General features: G+C 46.9%; 9 protein-coding genes across 9 annotated transcripts; 3 read left to right on the forward strand and 6 right to left on the reverse strand.

Moving 5' to 3' along the window:
• Window positions 1–151: 151 nt before the first annotated feature.
• N7516_009460 (uncharacterized protein) lies at window positions 152–1,981 on the reverse strand (the record flags this gene model as incomplete). The annotated part of the gene is made up of 3 exons (XM_057222179.1): window positions 152–924; window positions 1,061–1,177; window positions 1,870–1,981. The coding sequence occupies 3 exons, from the start codon at window positions 1,979–1,981 to the stop codon at window positions 152–154; spliced, it is 1,002 nt and encodes a 333-aa protein (XP_057072451.1).
• A 2,425-nt stretch (window positions 1,982–4,406) lies between these two features.
• On the forward strand, window positions 4,407–5,357 carry N7516_009461 (uncharacterized protein; the record flags this gene model as incomplete). The annotated part of the gene is made up of 2 exons (XM_057222180.1): window positions 4,407–4,661; window positions 4,731–5,357. Coding segments are annotated over 2 exons (882 nt in total), but the record flags the coding sequence as incomplete, so codon positions are not given.
• A 922-nt stretch (window positions 5,358–6,279) lies between these two features.
• N7516_009462 (MBL fold metallo-hydrolase) lies at window positions 6,280–7,134 on the reverse strand (the record flags this gene model as incomplete). Its single annotated transcript, XM_057222181.1, has 1 exon — window positions 6,280–7,134. One exon carries the CDS (start codon window positions 7,132–7,134, stop codon window positions 6,280–6,282), a length of 855 nt encoding a protein of 284 aa, XP_057072453.1.
• A 1,030-nt stretch (window positions 7,135–8,164) lies between these two features.
• N7516_009463 (MFS transporter) lies at window positions 8,165–9,751 on the reverse strand (the record flags this gene model as incomplete). The annotated part of the gene is made up of 2 exons (XM_057222182.1): window positions 8,165–8,801; window positions 8,853–9,751. 2 exons carry the CDS (start codon window positions 9,749–9,751, stop codon window positions 8,165–8,167), a joined length of 1,536 nt encoding a protein of 511 aa, XP_057072454.1.
• Window positions 9,752–10,366: 615 nt separating this feature from the next.
• N7516_009464 (uncharacterized protein) lies at window positions 10,367–10,644 on the reverse strand (the record flags this gene model as incomplete). Its single annotated transcript, XM_057222183.1, is given in 2 exon segments — window positions 10,367–10,472; window positions 10,490–10,644. The coding sequence occupies 2 exon segments, from the start codon at window positions 10,642–10,644 to the stop codon at window positions 10,367–10,369; spliced, it is 261 nt and encodes an 86-aa protein (XP_057072455.1).
• Window positions 10,645–12,103: 1,459 nt separating this feature from the next.
• Window positions 12,104–12,704, forward strand: N7516_009465 (uncharacterized protein; the record flags this gene model as incomplete). Its single annotated transcript, XM_057222184.1, has 2 exons — window positions 12,104–12,236; window positions 12,289–12,704. 2 exons carry the CDS (start codon window positions 12,104–12,106, stop codon window positions 12,702–12,704), a joined length of 549 nt encoding a protein of 182 aa, XP_057072456.1.
• Window positions 12,705–13,537: 833 nt separating this feature from the next.
• On the reverse strand, window positions 13,538–15,787 carry N7516_009466 (Zn(II)2Cys6 transcription factor; the record flags this gene model as incomplete). Its single annotated transcript, XM_057222185.1, has 3 exons — window positions 13,538–14,766; window positions 14,823–15,323; window positions 15,412–15,787. Coding segments are annotated over 3 exons (2,106 nt in total), but the record flags the coding sequence as incomplete, so codon positions are not given.
• Window positions 15,788–18,007: 2,220 nt separating this feature from the next.
• N7516_009467 (uncharacterized protein) lies at window positions 18,008–22,315 on the forward strand (the record flags this gene model as incomplete). Its single annotated transcript, XM_057222186.1, has 2 exons — window positions 18,008–20,881; window positions 20,930–22,315. 2 exons carry the CDS (start codon window positions 18,008–18,010, stop codon window positions 22,313–22,315), a joined length of 4,260 nt encoding a protein of 1,419 aa, XP_057072458.1.
• Window positions 22,316–22,786: 471 nt separating this feature from the next.
• On the reverse strand, window positions 22,787–22,999 carry N7516_009468 (uncharacterized protein; the record flags this gene model as incomplete). The annotated part of the gene is made up of 1 exon (XM_057222187.1): window positions 22,787–22,999. One exon carries the CDS (start codon window positions 22,997–22,999, stop codon window positions 22,787–22,789), a length of 213 nt encoding a protein of 70 aa, XP_057072459.1.
• Window positions 23,000–23,380: the final 381 nt, after the last annotated feature.

Here is a 23,380-nt window from a genome sequence, read left to right on the forward strand (position 1 = left end):
TTCTAGAATTAGTATACTGTTAGGATAGGTCTACGTGGTGGACATCGAAGTGCATGGTGCAATGTGAGGTTGATTGAAGAGTTAAGAAAGTTAAGCTACAGAAACTGAGAAAGAGACCAAGAAATCTGACACTCCCCACGAAGAGGCAAACCTAGTTGTCGAAGAGGTTGTTGTATCGTACGATGGGGTTGCTAGGAGCATTGGCTGTAGTGGGCTTGTTGGTGGTAGTGTTAGCCGGAGTGTTGACCGCGTGAGCTGACTTGGGGTTGGCGGGATTCTGGAAGCACTCCTCTGAAGTGTGAGCGGTCTTTCGCTGGTGGAAAATGCAGAAGTGCCTTAGCTTCTTGCCTAGTTTGTTACCTTGGTTGTAAGTTGCGTTTGCGTCGTAAAAGACTGGATCGGAAGTGAAGTTTGGATGAGTAGCGAGGCGCCGATTCTCGGAGATAACGAAGCCGGAGAATGCCTCGATGAGAACTTGCTCGGACGTATCGTTGTTCGGGGGACGAAGGATATTGAGCCACTGATGAGTAGCGGGATTCACGCCAACGGCGGTAAGAAAGAAGAAGTACTGAGCCGTATTCGAAACGTGAGAGTGACCGCACGCCTCTACTAACTCGGCGTAGGCGGTACGCCACTTGATAACGAACTGTTGTGGAGTGGTGGCGTTGTCATACTTAAGGGTAGTCCACTTATGGAACTTGTCGAAACCTATATTGTAGGTACGGACGGCGAAGGCCTTGTAAAGACTCTGGTACGCGGCGGGAGCGTTAGGAGCGGTGTCGATGTAAGGCTTAAGAGAAGCGTGAACTGTGGCGTGAAGGTATGGAAGAAGGTGACGGGACTGACGAAGCCACTCTGCGAGAGCGGGGTCCTCGGGAGCTGGTTGAGCTATGTGGCCGGTGAGGATGTCGAAAAGACGAGGATCTAGAGCTCACTTGAGTGCGGTGGACCATGATGCGAAGTTAGATTCGCCGGTAAGGGTGGGAACGAGCTCTAAGAGCTTTGGCTCCGCGAGGCTAGTTGCCGAAAACATTTCGAGCGTACGTCAAAGGAGAGGTACTAACGTTGTAGGGGTGCGTTGAAGGAGTAGCACTGGCCGCGTAGCGAGCGATTTTGAGGTAGTTGTTGTTGTGGTACGTCGAAGGAGAGGGAGAGGCACTTGTGTGTGATGAAAACTCTGTGCGAGAAAAGCCCTCGGTTAGGGTATGTTGAGATTTATTGTTTGTTTGGATGGAGGTGACACCGTTTGTAGGTGTTTGTGGGGGTGGCCTGGCCGGTGATGTCGATGTCGATGGTGACGATGGTGATGACGATAGCGGTGGTGGCGTCGATGGAGGGTCCGATGGAGGATGACGATGAGGACGGTTGAATAGATCATCCAGGAGCTCATAACCTGTTAGGACAGGTCGACGTGGTGGACGTCGAACTGCATGGTTCAATGTGAGATCGATTGAACAGTTAAGAAAGTTAAGCTATAGAAGCTCAGAAAGAGACTACGAAATATACATATACACGGAGACCTGTACGGAGAAACTGTATGGAGAAACTGCATGCCTATTCCAATCAAACGAAATGGACGGGGGGAAAGAAAAAAGAGAGCCATTTATCGCTCTCCATGGTTATAGCAAATAACAGGTGTGGTCACTACGTGCTTAACAGCCTATCCAACAATGATCAATCATGAACAACATCCCTCTTTTGCTGCCGCGGAAGTTCGACAGAAGCATGAAACATTGACTGGAATTTCAGCAGTTGCCAAGGCAATATCCCGTGTAGGTTGAATGAAAGCAGCCTCTTGAGTCTTTCCAAGTCGAGTGAAGCATTCGTATAAGCCATGTAATCCCTAAACATTATTGAGTTTTGCCTTACGCCGAGGATAGTCAAGAGCGAAGCCAAGATCTTCCTTGAACAAAGTTTCTGCTTCTTCGACACGACCCTGCTCAAGGAGTAGGCCACCGAGCGTATGGCGGACTGGCTGCATCTAGGTAGGGGGTTAGTGTACGCGAGCTCATCCTCGCGTATAATGGCTTCCCGAAGGGAATAGAACGCCGCCTCGATATTTCCCTTCCGATATTCTAATTTACTAGTAAGTATAGTAGACCCAACTGCGAGAATATCTTCCTCCTTACACGGAATGCTATTGAGTCGGGAGCTCGGAACGACCTTACGCGCCGCTTTAAACTCCTTTTGAGCAGCTTCGGCTTCTACAATCCGTCTAAGTACGCTAAATATAAGGCCGCGAGTATAATAGATAGTGGCTGTAGTTACGTAATATATATCGCGATCGGCGGGAAGCTTAAGGTTAAAAATCTCTTCCTAGTGACTAAAGCGTACTAGTACGTATGCCTTACTTCCTAAGAAGCTCTCGATAAAGTCCGCTATTAGGGGGCTTTTGACAGATAGTAAGTTTGGATTAATAATCTATTCGAGCTTTTCTATAGCGGATATCGCGTCCGTAAATTAGCTAGATATTATAGCGGAATATAATTTTGTATAAACGTAATATACCCGGTAGGCCGCGTATATAGTTATACCCGTCTCTCGTATAAAGTAGATATCGTTAGTAAGTATCGCTTTTTGGTTAGAGTCGATATCACGGCGATAGTTACCGATAGCGGTATTAATATACGTCGGTATATATAATATATACGAAGCGTACGGAATTATACCGCGTAGTCGATCCGTAGCCGGGAGAGCTAATTCTAGAAATAGCGATATCTCTATTATATATATATATAAGTGATAGATTGCTAGATGATTGCGACCGGTGGTTTGTAGTTTTAGCTCAATCACTTCGCGAGCCTCGACTGTATGATTCCCGGTTGGTTTACCCGTATTTAAGTCCTATAGCCCGCGCGGAGTGATATATATAAGCGATTCTGCAAATAGCGCAGCTATATCTATATTATCTCTAAACTAATGATATATAGAGCGTATCGCGTCCGTATACGCGCGGTCGAAAGGGCCTAGATCCTCGGGGATGTTATCAATTGGTAGGAAACGAGAGCTAATTGCGCCGATTAAGGCTTGTTCGACTAGCGTGGCCTAGCTCGCTAGCTTAGACGCTCGGACGAGGATATCCTTGACCTTCTTGATAGAAGCCTAACGATCCTCTAGGTCAAAATATCTCTAAGCCTTATTGTAGTTGGGCCTAGTCGCATACGCAACACCCCAGAGAGCCATAGCGCAATTGGAGTCGCTTTTAGCAGCTCGTTCGAAGCATCGGACCGCTTTACCATGGTTGAAAGAATGAGCCCATATCAATCCGCGATCGATCTACATTTGGGCTTCCGCTGACGATGTAGTCACTGGTCGACCATACGAACCAAGGTCATAATAGGCATTTTCCTCAGCCTTAGCGGGAGAATTGGTTTGAATTCTAATTGAGCGTTAGAGCACGGTTAATGATATGGATTTTATGAACAGACTTACTGCATATTGGAAGTAACGAAGTTAGCGGATTTCGTCATAACTCTAGGATCACTAGATCGATGTAGTTATTCGAGAGTTGGGGTCAAGGCATATATATATATACCCAAGGAAGGACATTGGGGGATGATTTCTGTGAATCCACCATTTCCCCACCCAAGTGATTTCTAAAGAGAACAGCCAGGATGCATGTGCCGAGCGGGATATTGGGCGGGATATGCTGGGCGGGATACCGACAGCAGGATCCATGGTTACATAACCCGGGGATCGATTAACAATCATAACCCCGAGATGGTTACCCGGTAATTTCAGGTTTCAATGCGGCTTTCATGAACTTTCTTCAACCTATAATAACAGAACAAAACCTATTTATTAAGGTGCATAGCAGACGCTTAGGAGGAAGCAAGAGACGAATATAAAAGCCAAAAATAAATTTATTATTGTCGTAGCTGCGGCTTAATATTCAGTTTAGAGCTTAGAAAGACAATTGGTAACTTAGTGTTGTGAAGGTTAAATACAGTACAGAGTATTTACGTGACAGACCCACTGTGGCACTCTCTCTGTCTCAAAATGGTTAGCTTGCCCGCCAAGACGATAGGTTTTGGGGAATGCAACTAAACAAAACATTCACAGGTAGAACATAACATGCCTAATGGTTTTTGACAACAAGACCCAGTTCGAAGTTTTACGTTGGAACGGAAAATTGGTTTTGTGTTTCGCCGAAGGTAAAATAGGCTGTTATAATTGAAGGCGATTGCCGATTTCTTACTTTCTCTTCCAAATTTAGGTCCAAATGGAAAGATCGCAGGGGCTCATGCAACACCTGAAGCCAGTCAATAACTTTACCAGGGTGATTTTCGGCCCACGATACTGAACCGTTGGTCGATATGTACCTTCCAGCAGAGATAATTGACCTTGTATGATTTGTACCAGTCCAGCCCTGCACCTCTACTAAACCTAAACAATTATTTTGGCAGATTACGTTTTATGTCGAGATCAGCACTTCGCAATGTTCTCCAAACACGCCGACTTCTCGAGAACTCCGAACCATAAACAACTATAATCGGAGTAATCTGGCTAAACTCCGCTTGGTCAACAAAAGATTTTGTTATAGTGCCTCAACGCGTCTTTTCCGACACATTATATCCCTAGCCGGTTCGTTGTACCACACCAGGCATTTTCCATCCCTAGGAAAGCTGGTGAGCCTTCCCAATAGCCAGTATGCCCAATATGTGCGTCGAGTTGATATTGGATACGCTTCCTTCCCATGTTCGATAAGGGAGGTTATATCATACACGGAGGACCTTGCCGGCTTACTGTCTTCATGCTTGCGTCAATTCCCCAATCTCAAAGCTCTCGACTTCCGTGGTCCGTCATTGACGTTCTTGCCTCATAATAAGATGAAAGCATCGATCGACTCAATGCTCATGTCGTTATGCTACGTGCCTCTGCCCAACTTGACGGAACTTGAACTTCGGTTACCAATGACGAATGATTTTGCTCCATTGTTTGCCGAAAATATAAGCACATTGCGGATACCGATTGAACAGACTCTCAGTCGCCTTCACTATATTGGATTGCACGTCTATGCGCAAACAAACCAGCAATCCTGTGCGACCCACTTGTTGAGAATCGTGGAGCTTTCAACAAGCCTGATTTCCCTCTCGCTCAGCAGCACGAACTATCTAAGTATTGATCGTCTGAAGCTCGGCCCAACGGTTCACCTGCGGTTTTTATCCTTGCACAAAGTGAAAATTTCATCTCGAAATCTCCTCAATATTTTTGAGCAATGCAGCGAGTCGATGAAGTATATCGAGTTAAGGCACGTGAAGCTCGAGGGTGGAACATGGAGAGAAATTCTGTCCGCAATCGATGGTTTACCGAACCTGTATGACTTTGATATATCTGTTGGCGAAACTCCCATATGAAACGTGAGGTTTCATTCAGCCGTGACAACATCCTTCACTGCAGAGAATGTACAGGACCTTGGGTCATTTGGGCTAGGTCATGTTACATTTCAAAATCTCAAACAAAGGATAAAAATGAAGCGAGCGGTGGCGCGACATTCAGCCGTTGGATAAGGCCCTGCTTTGCATGGCATTGAAGATCAAACGCGGACAATAGAAAGAGATCTTATCCCCAACGGATGGTTTACTATATCTATATGACCAGCGCATTTGTTGGCGGGTTTCTCACAAGAAGTGGCTGGATTCATTCGGCTGCAAACCTGTGGTTCGCAGCCTAGATTGCCCTGTATAATACATAATCATTCTTCCTCACTAACACTTGGTGACCATTGAACCTTTTGTGCTAGTAAGGACTGAAGTCCTCCTTCTGTCTTTGTTTTCATATAGTGTAGTGAGTCCTTGCGCAGGGAATAGAAGTCGGGGGAGGCTGGCCCCACGCTACTGCCTGTGGTACTAATTCCGTTCGGGGACCTACCCGCAAACTGTACGATTTCAGTACGTCAAGATATTGTCTGGGCGAGAGTCGATGCTGGATGGTGGTGATTGCCTGGTGAGTCCTCCGGCACTATCTATTAGTAGAGCGGGCATGATCCATCGTCAACAAGTCTCGGAGACAAGCAACCTTCTAACTACTGTGTGCATCCTATGTCTACCGAGGAGAGGGGACTAATCTTTTTGTTTCGTGGGATGCTTCATTTTGGAAAATGCAAATTGGATTGATGAGCGTGAAATATCAGCTTTTTGGATTTGAGAAATTTGTCTAAATCAACATACAAGTCACACGATATATCTAAAACAAGTTGGAAAAGGAAAAGGCAAAAGTAAAGAAACAAATTGAGGCCGTAAGAGGGCCACAGGTGTCACAGTATTGAGAGATTCACAATCAAAAAACAACCTTGGGAACACCAGGAACTGTCCAGCACACCTTGTCCGAAAATCCCTCTTGCTTGAAAACCTCTAGCAACTCTGCTCCACCCTCCTTGAAGTGTTCCCACGATTCGAAATGAATTGGGACCATGACATCGGCGCCAATATCACGGGCAAGCCGAACAGCTTGTTTGCCGTCCATTGTAATCTGAATAGGGCCAGTTGGGAAGTCAAAGGTAGCATTTCCCAAGTTGAAAATGGCCGCAGTAATGTGCCACTTCTTGCCAATCTCTTGCAGTTCATCAATGTAGACGGTATCTCCAGAGAAGTAGATTGCATTAGGCTTGCCAGATGGATCAAGACCGAAGGAATCGGTCTCTAGGACGAAGCCCGTAACTTCTCCAACTGGGAAGTGCTTGCAAGGGGTACCAGTAATTCGGTACGTTTTTCCTCCGATACAAGAAGTCACAGTCTCCCAGAGGCGAAGGCCGATGACTCCTGGGCGTGGGCGCAAGTTGGAGGCACCGTCCATGGTGGTAAACACCTTTCGACCATCCAGCAGCTTACGGCCTTCAGGGTCCAAGTTATCAAGGTGATCCTCATGGCTAAGAAGTACAGCATCGATCGGCGGCAGCTCATCGAGCTGAAGGGCTGGTCCTTGCTTGTTGATAAGGTGCGGTGGTGGCGGGACGCTCTCAAGACCGTACGGTTTCAGATCCATTCGCTCCCAGACCGCGCTTGAATCATACTCTGTCCCTTCGATGGCCCCGAAGAAGGGATCTGTCAGGAAGTTGACTCCATCAATGTTGAGAATGGCAGTTGCAGTAGTAATGTGTGTGATTGTAAGGGTTGTTTTGGATGTTGCTGCCATTGTTGCGGTAAGAGCGAAAGTCGGGGAATGTAAACTTTTTGAATAGTGTTGATGTGATTGAATAAAATGGAATATTGAGACACACACACTCTTTTCAAGGAAAATCGAGGTTTAAATACCTTTTTGCTTTTGCTTTTAACTGAAAATATTAGAAATTCGGTTTCATTCTACTGATGATGTAAGTTCGGTTCATCCCACCCGCCACGAAAATGGAGAGAAATGTGTAATATGTGGGATAGCGACTGGAGACATTTGCCACGAAAATGGAGATAAATGTGTAATATCTCTGTGGGATAGCGACTGGTTTATTCAGCAATTTAGCCCAGTGGTTATGAAAGACGAATAGCAGTTGTCACTTCACGAAGGGGCATGGCGCGCAGGGTCGCTTTCGTGATAACGTACTTGGTATATGGGAGACATAGTAAATGCGATAAATTACAACCTGATCTTTTGAATGGTTTTTATATGTTACCTAGTCGCTTCGGGGATTTTCGACAGTTCTCACGATTCGGCGACTGAGATATATATATATTTTTAAAGGCCCGACGACGTAATTTCCCATACGACAATAGTATAAGTCTCCCATTATTTCAGAATTGATATATGCTACTAAAAGTCAGTAGTCAATAACTCTTAAGGTCTTTGTAATGGCAAGTACTCTTATTTTCCGTCAGGCAAATTTAGGAATTAAGGCTTCAAGATTGTGGGAAACGACCCTGCGTGTACCTGCGTGCTATGCCCTTCGTGGCCACTACGCTTGAAAACCTACTCCCCCAAGACCGTATTCTATTTTAGATATCCCGTTGCAACTACGAAAAGAAAAACGTAACCCCTTGTAACTTCAAATCCAACTGTATTTTGGTCTTTAGTCAAGACATCTTACATTATAGGATTGCCACGAGTCAACCGGTTCGGAGATAGATGGATTTTGGGACGTTGTTATAGAATGACTTATCATAGACATCAATTTGCACTTTGAACAAACACAAAGCCTATGTAATATTTCGCTAGTATGATTTTTTCAAGCTGCTTACAGCCTTTCTACCGCTTTGATAAAACGACTCGCCTTTCGAATTCTGTGTCCGTAAAAGTAGAAGACAACAGGTATCAAGATGCATATTGCCTCAACAATTCCCAGGATTGTACTTCCCCAATTCAAGCCCAGAGTCTTATACATTGATGGTCCTGCAAGCGGGAGTACTGCTCCCATGATACTGCGAGTGAGCATATTTCCTGCAAGCGCAGATGCGGCGTAGATGCCATAAGACCGGGCAATGTAGTTTGTGGCGTAGATGAAGACGCACGCATTACCAATTCCGAAGGGGACACCAGCTAGGATAGGGACGATCCAGTGGACGTTTGGGGTACAGGTCCAGGAAAACCACAATTGGCCAACGGCTAAAAGAGTAGCACCAAAAATGACGACGCTGACCATCGCCTCCGGTTGTACCATGCCAGTTTCTGGATCCTTGGTATGAAAATTGATCACTTTACGAAATAAAGGTTCGCATGCAATGGCGATCAAGACACCGACTCCTATACCGACGAATGAGAGCCCACCGATGCCTGGCGACCACCCACGTTCTTGTTGGAAAGCGATTGGATACGCGACGAAACACAGGTAAAGGATGCCATAGACAATCGCAACGTAGCCGTCCCAAAATATGCTGCTAGAATGTTAAAACTTGGCTTTGTAGGATGACGGGGGAGTAGCTTACCATATCGGCTCTGTTAGGAGCATCACGAAAGGTCTTTTCAGATTAATTCCTAGTGAAGATGTAAAACTGACATCATCATCATAACGTGTCCACCACTTTGGATTCTGCGTCTCTTTTCGTTTTCTCGCAGCTCGTCTTTTTAAGATCACGGGGGCGTATGTTTCTTTGACCGAGGCTATCAGGACTAGGATCACACCCCCACCGATGAGAACAATCCAGTTTGTCCACCTCCAGCCAAGGTATTCGAACACGAACCCTCCTATGATTGGGCCATATACAGGGCCGTTCGTGGGCCCAATAGACCAGAAACCGAATGCTAAAGCCCGGTGCTTATCCGAGACGATATCATTCACAGATGCGGGCGAGTTCGACATCAATGCACTTCCAAAGAATCCTCCAAAGAATCTGCTCACAAGGATTGATTCAATGTTTTCAGCTAAAGCACTCGGCAACAATAGCAACAAAAATATCATCATAGAGAGAATATAAACTGGCCGCCGTCCCACAAGCTCGCTAAGTGGAGCAAAAATGATGCTGCCTATCCCCATTCCGGAAAGATAAGTCGTGACACCAAGGAGGGCCACGATCTTCGACACGTGAAAATCTTCTTGTAGTCCTGGAATCCCAGACGTATACAGTGTGCTGGAGAGACTGACGACTGTAGCACCAAGGCTCATAGCAGCGACAGTAAGACCTTTGTACCAAAGTGGCCAAAGGCGGGGATTTTCGGGGTCGTTAGGGTCCCAGTAGATTTCGAATTCCGGAGGTGCATGTATGCTGGCCAATTTGGAAATTGCTGGCTCGAGATCCGAGGCGAAGTAGGTTTCAGTGCCGACATCAAGGCTGCCGGTTGGTGCACAGTCGTTGCGCAATGTTCCCGGATGATGGAGGTTGGGCATTATGGTGCACTCCAATTGAGACCCACTGAACTACCAAGAGATCTTTCCAGGTAGGTACGGAGTAGTGGAAGTAGTAAAAGGACTAACTCCATTTCGAAGGTTTCCCATTTATAGATATAGACTTGGATAGTCGGCCTATCCCACTTGCCGGGTTATCCAGTTCATCCACAGATATTTGATTTAGTGAACTAGCTAACTACAACACAACATAGGAGATATCGCCACCTGTGGAGTTATTCATCAAGTGGGATGACCGGTGCGATTTCATTGGTCACCTTTTTTTTTCTCGGGGCCCCACCTGGTTAACCGACCTCAAGGGAGCTCCCAAGTCATTACGTTCGCTTGTCCCTTTTGGCCTCCTTCAACTTTTGCCATTTCACAAAAGTTCAGCAGAAATTCTACACAATGTCGCCTTCTGCCAATATTGCCCCTTTGTGGTTTAAATGTGACTATCCAGATTGCAACGCCAAATATCGGCGTAAAGAGCACCTAAAGCGACATCGTAATCATCATGATAAGGAAATCAATCTCGCCTGTCCTTATTGTGAGAGCGTCCTAACCAGGAAGTAAGTAGTTTCTTCAAACCTATGGGGAGACTTTCAACTCAGAGAATACTCAGTGATCTGTTGCGACGCCATATCCGGACTTACCATCCGCAGAGAGAATCGCCCCCGTCTCGAAAATCCAGGGCATGTAGTGCATGCCATGCTCGGAAAGTCCGCTGTGAAGGTGTATTACCATGCAATGCCTGTCAACGTCGCGGCGTCCTCTGTGTGTCTAGCGGTGGTGAAACCGTAGACGAACATCAATTCTCGATCGATGATTTCTGCCCTCTGCCGCCTGTTTCCACGATTAATGATTCCGATTCTGACGTTCCCCGGTGGATTGCTCATGACTATATTGACATTTACTTTAATACCTTCCATCCAGAATGGCCGTTTCTCCATCGAAGTACATTTAACTTCGTCAAGGAACCTTGTGTGCTTGTTCAATCCGTTGTCGCAATCGGACTTTGGGTGAAAGGGACTCAGGAGGCACGAGACGCATCAATACGTCTACATAATAAACTATGTTCCGCATTTTACGCTCAAATGGTGAGCAGAAGAAGCATTATAGCGTTAACTGCATATAGAATTGTGTGTTGATATCATCCTTTTGCTCTAGGACCAATGGTGCATCTCCAACTCGAGTCCACGTCAACACACAAATACCTCGTGGCCTATAACCTCATTTCAAAGCGTGCTCTTGAATATCATCCTTGCCCTTTTCATTGCAAGAGAGAATGCTAGTACAAATTTGAGCATGCGATGCCGATTACCAGACGACAAATACGACCTCCTGGCTGCGCTTGTTCAAAGCTGTCGACGGTGGGGTATTTTCTACTACCCTAACATGCTTCTGCAACACGATGCCGATGCACCACTCCCGCTTATATATGTGAGCGTGGAAGAGATCAAGAGATTTGGACTTGCCCTCTATAAGGTGTGCCGATTGTCCACCCCCACTTCCTTTGGCTTGAACGGAGAATGTTCCAATGGTGGTGGAAATGATCTTCTGACCCTGGCCGACTTGTCCTTTTGCATGCCAGACAGTGATGAGCTGTGGAATGCTCCATTGGGCGGGGAGTCCGAGGTGTTAAACAAGTCCGATTCATCCGCAATCGGACGGGATAATGGAGATGCGAAAAACTGGATATCTCAAGCATCTGCTCTTCTATATGACACACGAGTTGGCTTTGATTGGATATAGCTGAAACTATCCTAGAAGATGCGGCTAATCAGCTACATATCAAAATCCAGGCTATAAACACAACGATTGAACATATTCCCTTACTATTTTCTTTCATACTAGAATGGCAAAGTTTTGATAAACTGATAAACGGGAAGGAATAGAAATGCTACATTGGTTACCTAGTCTTTTACCGGAAATCTATTTTTCTATAGTACTATATATATATATATATATATTGCTGTCTAATCGGCGATACAACTTTTCAATCTAGAACCTGTCATTTCAAGAGACTTCTAGTATATTTTGAGTTCGACAAATACTTTTGCCACATTGGACTCGCACCTTCGCCACCCCAAGGTCCACAACCTCGGGAAGTTATGTATTACCCTTAGATCCATGTCCAGGTGGGATGGCCGTGGAGTGATCGCCCCAGCCTGTCCAGGTGGGATGGCCGACCCGATGATTATTTGTCCCCCGCAAAATCTATGGGATTTCCAAGCAAAAAGTACAACGTACCTCCATATAAACACATATAAACCAACTCTTCGTTTTAATATCGAAGGTATCTACCGCAACCCAATCCAAGCTTCCATTTTTCAAAAGAATTCTCTCTACTCTACAATGTCTTCTACCCCTCAATCCTTCCGTGAGATCATCGGGATCCCCCGCTCCTCAGCTTCCCCGCAGGACTCAACCCTCATCATTATTGACGCCCAGAACGAATACGCCACAGGCGCCCCTCAAGACGGAAAATGTTACAGAAACTCGCAAGTCCATTGCTAAACTATTGGAACGTTACCGTCAAGCCGGTAACGGCAAAAACATCGTACACGTCGTACATGAGGTGCCCGAAGGCGCACCCGTATTCACGCCAAACACCCCCCTAGCGCAAGAGTTTGAGGAACTCACCCCTCAAGGCGAAGAGAAAGTGGTCACCAAGAACTTTCCTAGCTCATTCGCAAAGACCGATCTGCATGCCTATTTGCAAGGTCTAGGCGATGTAGGAAAGAAAGTCGTGTTGGTTGGCTATATGGCGCATGTCTGTGTCTCCACCACTACCCGAGCGGCTGCTGAGCTTGGATATGATGTGCTCGTCGTGAAGGATGCAGTTGGTGACAGGGATATCCCTGGTGTCAAGGCCGAGAATTTGGTGTCTGTTGTGTTGGGTGAGCTGGCGGATGGGTTCGGGACTGTTGTCTCCGAGAAAGATATTCGTGCATAGGCAACCGGTGCAATCTCACCAGTGCAATCTCAAGCTGCAAGGTCTGTTGGATTTATCTCAAAAGGCTTACTGTATAAAGGACCGTTCAGCAAGTACACAGCATTGCTCTTATTGGCGCTCCTTGGATGCCAAACGATGCCGTTGGGCATGACTTGGAAATATACGAACGCTGTTTAACGGTGGCCATATCTATATTCTAAAAAATGAGATCATTAGTTCATTTTTCTCTAATCCTCACCTTAGTATGCTCATACAGCCCGCTTGCTTACGCATAATGATCCAGACTGAGAAGGAACACTCATCTATTCAGAATGTGGTTCAGTCAGGACCCGGAAAGATTTCGGGCAAAGCCAGGCAGAAAGTCCTTCGGTTTTCATCATCTCGTCGGTCAGCGCATTATGAAGGGTCAGTGAAGCAAAATAACTTCCCTTTGCCTTGGACTCTCTCGTCCCTGCACTTGCTTTTCATCGTTCTAGGGTCATAACGTGCGCAGCGTGCGTCACCCGTATGTGATAGCCGTAGCCTGCATATCGCCGAAAGATTTGGATGCCAGGTTACGTGACGTATATAGATCTGCAGGAGTGGTGGCCTGTTAGGAAGGCACTCCGCTAGGCAGCAGGGAGATGAGCTGCTGCAACTACATATAGCTCCATGTAGATTAGTCATCACACTTGTACCTCAATCCAGGGTTTCAGAAAGAGTCAGATTCTAACTGCCAACCCACTAAGCCGGGTACAGATTTATATTGTAGTCTAGTTGGAAAGTCAAGTAAAAACGATGAACCAGGGTAAACACCCATCAATCCATCCATCCAAAGGTGGAGGAATCAATCGCTAAAAGAGGAAGCTTGGAATGTTCTGTGGTTCAAAGCCCGTCTCAAGCCGATGGGACATGTAACTAACCCCTGGTACGGGATTATGGGATGCATGTCCTTGTCCATGTGATGCCAAAGAAGGTATAATGTTGTGTGATATATCAGAGGTTAACGCGTCGGAAGGGGAATTGGGAAATGTTCCATCTGGGGGGCTGACATATTGCAACCAAGGAAATTCGCCGAACAGATTTTGACTCAGTTCTGGATCAACGGTGGTGGAATGGAGAGTATCCTTGGCAATATTCATGACATCAAGGCTCACGGCTTTGCCGGTGGTGTGACCAACATGGTGGATTTGGTCGAGACACTCAACCCCTCTTTCGACGGCGGCAAACATAAATTTGGCGTGGTCTGCGTTGGTCTTCGGGTCCAACACATCGTACAGCAATGTTATACAAGCAGAAACTAAAATGGCGGCAGATGATCCGTCGAAACGCGCGCGAGGATACCGTCGAAAGTAAACGTCGTGGATTAGGTCGATGATGTTGCTAGCTGCTTTAGTTGTTTCCTGGATGGAATGATCGATATTGAACCTATCTCCTACGCTTCTCTGGGCTTCTTCCCGAGAATCAAAAAAGGCGGAGAAGATAAGGGCATGTCGATGCATGAGCATGCGGATGAAGTAGTACTGGCAACCAAGCGTCAACCGCTGCACCTCCTGCCATCCACGACCTAGAGGTAGGGTGGTATCGAAGAAGTGAAGATAAAGGGGTAGTTGGCGGGTGACAGATTCCAGCAAAGGCTCGGCTTCGGCCGCCGGGTCTCCCACCTGTGCGGGACTAGACATGCTGGGAATACTTTTCGGCGAATAAATCTCCAGACAAAGCAAATCCGCAACCTCGCCAATGCCGGCCATAGCGCGAACAAACCCGCACAGCCGCAAGGGTTCCCGAAAGTTCTCAGCTGTCGCGTCTGGCATGGCCGGCAATGGGAGGTCCTCTGGGTATGGCGCATCGTTCAAATCATCTCGGAATGCCGATGGACGACCTGTGTAAAGAGAACATATCCGCTCAGTGCTATAGATTGCCCAGAACGTTCGCTTTAGGGAGTGTGCAACCACATTAGCCCCGTTAACCACTTGCTGTCTATTGATCCCCAACGCCATCACACTGCGAGCCGCATGACCTAGGTACAGATATGCTTCATTGGGCCGCATTACTTGAATAGCGTACATGCCCTGTGTATCTCCTTTAGCAGCCTATTTCCACCGGGCTTGGGCTTTTCTTCGGGAAAAAAGAGCGAACTAACCTTAAGAAGCAAAAATATCGTCGAATGCAGACTTACGTCTTCGAAGGTCGCGTGCAACCCATTTGCTTTTGTGGCAAAATAATCCGCCCAATCCTTTAACACTGAAGTGTCCTGTTGGCCTTGGGCGATAGAAACCCTGGCTCCGATAGCCAACACCATGAACAATATCTCCTTTCCTTTTTTTACTCTTTGTTGCGCCGGTGGCTTACCCATATCCTCCCATAGCTCGACGATGTCTGCATAATTCAGTACTGGGATCTGGGGATGGATGATCTCGAAAAATGCATCAATTAAAGTAGACCCCTTCTCTTGTGAGAGATAAGCATCGGGCTGGCCAGTGGGCGGACAATTGGCATTCAATGAGAACATGAAGCGCTCCAAGTTCCATTTCCCTAGTCCACCCTCTGCCGATGTTCTGGGTGTCAAAAGGGTCTCGTTCGTCGTTTGTGTGATCCGCTGACACGTGCGCTCTATAAAGCAGAAATGGGACGATGGCCCTACAATCAATTAGTTGCACATTCATCTAGCTCAAAGATGAAAAGGGGGACAGCCAGCGACCAGGTTGTAAAGGTCCAGACTACATACCGTAGAATTGAAATGAACCACTATCGACATTCGAAATCCCAATGCCAGCTCGTAGCTCTCTTTGCCGTTTGAATTGTACCGGGTCCTGTAATGTCGGGGCGGCAGGTCGTGGGGGTGGGTTATATGAAGACAGGTGGGTTGAGCTGGCAGTGGCGTCCTTAACACGCGTTCTCCTCTTACGTGTTTGCGGTTCGGTTCGGTAGATACATGGGTGGTGGCCAGGGCGGCAAGTGGCGCAAGGGACGTTTCCATCACAGCGGACCTTGCGGGAACGGCATCGCTCACAGGCACGAGGGATCCGAGGAGACACCCCCGGCGCGGATGAAAGGCGAGGAATGTCGAGGGTGGACATTATTCTGGCTACTAGCAGGATGACGGCTGATTCAAACCAAGTCACCTACCTATGAGGGATGAATATCTCGGAGGTTTTGCTCTCGCTAAGTTCCGTCTAAGTTCCGATAACACGTCACCTGACCCTATGTCAGCTTGCTTTGTGTGGTCCTTTAGGTCCGAGATCACTTCGAAACCCCCCAAAGCCCGGAATGAAGTCCCTAGTTATATATTTCATAATTGTAGTGGACTTCCTGGTTCGCTTATTAGAATGTTTGTCTTATTTGCTATCTATTTTACTTATTTTTTTTTATTGTATTGTGCGACGAGATAGACTGCATACATATCATATCGAAAATCTCATTCATTCCACTACCCCCTGACCGTATGTCACTATCTATCCTCATCAATCCTAACCGTACAAATCGCCATCCATCTCATAGATTTCAACTACTTTACTTACTAAGGGCGGTGTTATGGTAATTCAGGTATTCATATTTTCTGCCGGCAAATATTCAAGCATATTCAGGCATCAATATTACTAATATTAGTCTCCGACCCCTGGCCGGGATACACCTTCGCAGTATTGCCTTCCCGCCTTGTCCCGGATATGTAGTTACCTGGGAATGCTGACATCCTCAAAGGAGTTAGGTGGACTCCTACATTTAGGCAAAAAATGAAAATGCTACTTAAATAGGAGTGAACACGAACAATTGTACTTGTACTGTATGAACGAATAACACTTGTTCAGTCATGATGGATGATTGATAATTGATAATCCAGAGTAAGCAGAGTAAAGAAATGGATACCAGTTCTCCAACTCCGTAAAGGAAGCGCACTCAAACAGGATAGGAAATCAACTGCAACGAGATATTTCTCTTCGCCCACCACATACCTAGAAGTTTGCACGCCTAGCTCAGTCTCATGGAACCAAGAGATGGCGAGGTATATGATATATCAACCTCGAGACATGTTCCTATAACTTGCTGACAAAAGAAATAAACGCCATGTGTCACCTCACATACTACAACTATGATGGCTTCGATAAGCTTCTCCACGAATGAAATAAATACCGTCAGGCCGTCCGAATCGGTAATCGAATTGAATACTCCGGGCAAGGCATGTACACACATCATCCCCATCACCATATCCTAACCAACTACCAAATCCACTAACCCACTACACTTTGTAGTAGACGGTTGGAACCCCCAAACCGGCACCTTCAACAGGGACATAAGATTGTCAGGAGATGTTGTCTTTGATGATTCTTATAGTTGTATGCTAGGAGATATGTTAATAGATGGGGAGTCCCATCTTGGTAGTCGCCGCAGCTATCGTAAGAGATACAGTGGTACTGGCAGTTTAGACTTGCCATCAATCGTTGCCAAATGTTGTCGATGCCGAAGTAACCCGATACAAAGGCCAGGCTGAGGTTCTTCGGGCTCGGAAATAAACTTCCGGGCCGGCGTCGGTGGTAAAGATCGATTCAGTTAGAGTCCTTGCCAAGCAACCCAACCTTTTGCAGGTGTTGGGTTACCACACACTAACGTAAACTCTTGCCCTAACGTAAAATGTACCTTTTACTAGTCATTCACATATAAAAGGTACATACGGCCTATCATCTGTCAAAATTCGACAAAAATTGATAAAAATAAAATGAATCGGATAGTACCATTTCATCTATATATAAAAATATATAGCACCATTTTAATATCCAAAACCGGCGTTATCGTGGTGTTATATCACGAAGGGAATTTGAACAGCCTTCGAAAGATGTTCGCGCTATATATCCACGATCCCCTCTCTAGAGATTATATTTTATAGAGAATATATTTTGATAGACTATAATTATCCTATCTAGTTCGAGAGTCGAGAACCCCTAATTTTCTGGATTTACCTTTAATATGTGAATTCAAAAGGTACATTTTACGTTAAGAAAGAGCATACGCTAAAAGTGTGTGGTAACCCAACACCCGGGCGGTTGGGTTGCTCGGCAAGGACCGGGTATAGGCTGTCTTATATTCGGACCTGTACGATGCCCACCGGCTGTTAGTAAGTCATGCCCAACAGATTCTCGGTCAAGATAGTAATGTTGCAAATTGTCCCGAGGTCGGCACGCCGTTCGGATGTTAGTTAGAGTCTTAACTTCCGCTCCGAGATAATTCTGATGAACCCCGATAGCAAAGGCGTACGAAGTATATAAAGTTTTTGGTCTCGTCAATCTACTGAATACCAAAAAGAAACCATTGACCAGTACATCCCAGCCATGTCGTTCGTGGACTCGACACCATCCTCCGATGCAAGTCGATCCGATTCTAAACCATCCTTTCCAACCCAACAAGTCGACTTCCACGTCGATCTCGAAAAACGCGAGAATGCCTCAAACCAACTACCAATTTATCGTCACGAGGGACGGGGTCTCGGAGTCGCATTCGACAACATCAAGGTGCAAGGCCAATCTGGGGGTCAGCGGACAGTCCTAGACTTGCCCCAAATTTTACGCAATATCCTTCAAGCACCGCTGTCACTCTTCAGTAAGCTAGTCAACCAACAGACAACACCTCGAAGTACTATCGTCCAGGGAGTGTCCGGAGTCCTTTTCCCCGGCGAGACCATGCTTGTACTTGGTCGCCCTGGCTCTGGATGTACCACCGTGCTGAAGGTCATAGCCAACAATCGCGACTCCTTCGTGGCAGTTGATGGGGAGGTTCATTATGGCGGAATCAAGGCACAAGAAATGAACCAGGGCCTCAAGTCTGAGGTTGTGTACAGCTCGGAGGATGATCTGCATTTCCCGACTCTTCCGGTGAAGGATACTTTGGACTTTGCCCTAAGACTGCGAAAGCCGGCAAAGTACCCTGGAAAGGATGCCCAATTTTCAGCAGAGTTGACAGATAAGCTTGTCAATGCCTTGGGAATTGCGCATACTAAAAACACCATCGTGGGAGACTCGTTTACTCGAGGCGTATCGGGTGGAGAGCGCCGACGTGTCTCCCTTGCAGAAGCGATGGCCGTAAACTCCACTCTCGTTTGCTGGGATAATCCCATCCGTGGACTCGACAGCTCTTCTGCTCTGGAATTTTTGCATGTCCTGAAGCGCATGTCCAAAGCAACAGGGATGACGAATGTGGTCACCCTCTACCAGGCCTCCGAAACCATGTACCGTGAATGCTTCGATCGTACCATCGTCATGTATGATGGACGTATGATATTCAGCGGAAGGGTGGGGGAGGCCAAGCGATACTTTGAGGATCTCGGCTTCTATTGCCCAGATAGACAGACCACCCCGGACTTCCTCACCTCTGTCACCTCCCCCGCGGAGCGAAGGATACGAAACGATTACCAAGGCCCTGTGTATCTCGACTCAGAATCTCTAGCCCAGGCCTTTTGTCAAAGCCCGCATTATGCACAGCTCCAGCAACAAATACACCAATATTCTCGCTCTACGGAAACGAACGAAACCGCCCAAGATGAATTTCGCAGGGAGGTGGGAGGACTCCGATCCTCAATGGCCTTCAATAATGCTATTGAGCCCGCCACATTGGGAAAGCAGATCCTTGTAGGTACGAAGAGGTACTACAAGCTGTTTTGGAATGACCGGAATACCTTCTTCACCGTTGTATCCCTGTGTATTGTGAATGCACTCATCGCAGGCTCCGGGTTTTACGCTGCACCGAAGACAGCTTCTGGTTCATTTGAGAGAAGTGGAGCTATGTTCTTTGCCCTGGCATACTTCTGTTTGAATGCATTGACCGAGGTTGTGAAGACAGTCAATGCTCGCGCCGTTCTGCTGAAGCAACACAACCTGGGCTTCATCCACCCTGCCGCATATGCTATTATTCAGACTATTGCCGATATCCCCGCCGCATTGATCCAAACGCTTGTATTCACCTGCTGCTATTATTTTCTCATTGGGCTCAGTAGCAACGCCTCGCAGTTCTTTATTTTCGTCCTGATCACTTTTGTCCATTCCGCTGCCATCTCAACCATGTTCCGGATGTTGGGCGCATGGGCACCCAGTTTGAGCATATCGCATCTTCTAGCTGGCTGTGCTCTCCCTGTTGCTTGTCTGTATTCGGGATATGCACCACCAGTTCCAACGATGCATCTCTGGGGTTCTTGGATCCGACGTGTCTCTCCAACCCCATACGCGATGGAAGCCCTGATCGGCAATGAGTTTGATAACATGGAACTGCACTGTACGGACTCGCAGCTGATTCCATCAGGCCCTGGCTATAATGATATTCGCCACCAAGCGTGCCCGATGCAAGGGGCACATTCTGGCTCAGCAGAGGTGGACGGAGCTGTGTATGCATCCGGCATGTATGGATACACTCGTGCTCACCTCTGGCGCAACTTTGGTATCATCATGGCCATGTGGGTTCTGTACACCATCATTGGTGCAATTGGCCTTATGGTGATGACGCGAGAGAACGGTGGTGCAACAGGCCCGGTGTACAAGCGAGGTGTCCTCCCGCCACATGAATCTTCATCTGAATTCAAAAACCAAGCCACAATAGTAGAGACAGAGACAGGTTCAGAGAGCGAGACTGACGTTGCAGAACCCATGGATGTACCTGCCCAGGAGCCACCAGCTGCGAAGGACTCCTTGACCAAGCAAGATCGTGCATCGTTCACTTTTGACAATCTCAGCTACTTTGTGAACGTTGGAGGAACGGAAAAGCAACTTCTCAATCAAATCTCTGGATATGTCAGACCTGGCCAGCTGACCGCGTTGATGGGAGCCTCTGGGGCAGGGAAGACTACTCTTTTGGACAACCTCTCTCGACGAAAGACTGACGGCCGTATGACGGGTGATATATTGCTGGGTGGCTCCCCATTGGGTCCCGCCTTTGCTCGCTCCTGTGGATTCTGTATGCAGCAGGACATTCACGAAGCATTAACAACCGTGCGGGAAGCGCTACAGTTCAGCGCATTACTCCGTCAACCGATTGAGGTTCCTCGATCGGAGAAGCTCGCATATGTCGAACATATCATTTCTCTTTTGGAGCTTGAGACGATCGCCGATGCTCTCGTGGGAGCTACCGGTGATGGGCAGTTGAACGTGGAGGAGCGAAAGCGGGTGACGATTGGGGTCGAATTGACCGCAAAGCCCTCTGCCCTCCTGTTTCTCGACGAGGTAAGCTTTTATTCAATTCTTTTTTAAGGACTCACACTAATCTTTCAGCCAACATCCGGACTTGATAGTCAAGCTGCGTACTCAATTGTTGCTTTTCTGCGCAAGGTCGCTGCTGAAGGAGTTCCTATCGTCTGTACGATTCATCAACCGTCTGGTGTCATATTTGAAATGTTCGACCATGTGATGCTGCTTGCCCCGGGCGGTAGTACAGTCTATTTTGGAGAAACAGGCACCAATGCTTGCACGATTACGGAATATTTCGCGAGATCCGGTGCAGTGATGAGTGCCGAGGACAATCCAGCCGAGTTTATCATTTCGACAGTGACTGAAAAGGGTACCGACAGTAAGGACTGGGTACAGGTCTGGAATACGTCTCCGGAGAGACAAGCCCTCCAAACCAAGATTAAGACGCTGAACTCGACGTCTTTCTCTCCTGTTACTGAAATAGGATCCGACCGAAAGGGCCAGTATGCGCTTCCTCTCACGGCACAGATCATGGTTCTCACTCAACGGCATTGGAAGGCTGTCTGGCGCAATGGACAGTACAACTTCAGTCGACTCTTCAAATCCCTCTTCTTCGAGATGTTCGTCTCCTTTACCTTTTTCCACATCGGGAACGATAGTTCAGGTCTTCAGAATCACATGCTGGGCATTCTACTCGGAAGTTGGGTCATTCCTCTCATTGCGGCAGACGTGCACGCAATGTGGTATGAGAAGTGGTCAATCTTTGAAGCGCGTGAGCGTAACGGAATATACGACTACAAGGCACTTGTTTCTGCGTTGGTTCTCGTGGAAATTCCCTTCAACATTGTGCTTTTCACCCTGATTTTCTTCGTTTCTTACTGGACCTTCGGTTTCGCCAGCACTGCCTCTATCGCTGGCTTTGTCTACTTCATGTATCTGCTCCTGGCTATGTTTGGCCTGGGATTCACATATCTTGTGGCTGCATTGTTTTCAAACGCCACCATGGCTGGTTATGCCATGGCTCTGCTCTGGGTCACGTTGCTCATGTTCTCAGGCGCTGCTAACCCGCGGAGCGCACTGAACTCATTCTACCACCCTTGGTTATACTGGGCAGATCCATTGACATACTTCTTTGAGCCCACCGTTTCCACTGTCCTACATGGAGTTGAAGTCCAATGCTCTGCAGATGAAATGGCTGTGTTCGACCCACCGTCTGGCCAGACCTGCCAACAGTATATGACAGAATATCTCAATACTAACCCAGGGAACCTCACAAATCCCAAGGCAGATCAGAGCTGCACATATTGCCCATATTCAGTCGGGGATGACTTTGCAGAAACGCTGCATTTCTTTTACAGCGATCGGTGGCGCGATTGGGCTGTGCTTTTAGGATTCTGCTTGACAAACATTTTGCTGGTGTTCGTTGTTACGTGGTTCTTTAGGGTCAAAATGCGACAGTGGAAAAAGTAGCAGGGCAATTTTGCTTTTTCCACTGCCGCATTCATAGCGGTCATTGTATTGAAGAAGATGTATGGTCAGTTCTGATTTCCTCAGAAGGAACTGGTCTTGCAACATCATACAACGAGTCTTTATTTAGATTAGTTTAGATTAGATATAGATTGAATTTCAAAAGTTATTTCCACTCAATGAAAGTACACTCCTTAATGTCATCAAACTCAACATTGATTTAACAGATCGAGATTGTAACCTTCCAAAATGGCACATTTAGATAGGATTATTATGATCGAAGGAAATAGCCGGTAATTAAAAGAGAAGCCACTTAGGATTACAATTAATATTTCATTATTTCTTTAAAAGCAGGAGTTCGCCTACATTCCGGGATATCTGCACCCCCAGTTGTGTACCTTGGGCGGTACTACCAGATCACGCACTGCAATAGAAATAGAATTAAAATAACTGTCGGCCTCTATCTCCTCTGCGCTAGTTTTTGTTGTTGTTCCGAGTCACGTTTGCCGAGGTATTCGGGGTGGATGAGGATGAAGCAGATGTATGACGTGCTTCAACAATGAGGTCCTTGCACATGCTGTTGAAAACGTCCTTTGTGACATTCTCGGGAATTGAGTCCTTCATAGTCTGGTATGTGAACATGACTGACTTGAGCTCATCCTCAAGATGGTAGAGCATAACGAACATTGCTCCGAAAGGATGTGGTTCCACATTGTGTAGAACAAGCTGGTTGTATTGAGCTAAGTAGGCAATGATAAATGCATCTGCACTACTGAAGTCGGATCTCTTCATGTTGTGGAATTTGATGACTTGACGTCTGACATTGTCCGCTCTGCGAACAAGAGTCTCCACTTCACGCATCATATCATCTGCACGACTCGGGAAGGTGTCAACACCACTTTCGAGAATTGTAATGATCCCTTGATCAAGTAAACTCTCAATCCATCCGCAGGCGATCCTCGACCAGTACTCCCAGATGTCGTAATCGGGATCTGTCTCTTCTGGTCGAGGCAACTTGTAGTCGGCGACTTCGTGGATTCGGATCATCCTTAGCCCGTACTCGATCTG

Source organism: Penicillium verrucosum (genome assembly GCF_028828655.1).
Source record: "Penicillium verrucosum strain IBT 35672 chromosome Unknown utg000003l_segment0_segment0, whole genome shotgun sequence".
Taxonomy (NCBI): Eukaryota; Fungi; Ascomycota; class Eurotiomycetes; order Eurotiales; family Aspergillaceae; genus Penicillium; species Penicillium verrucosum.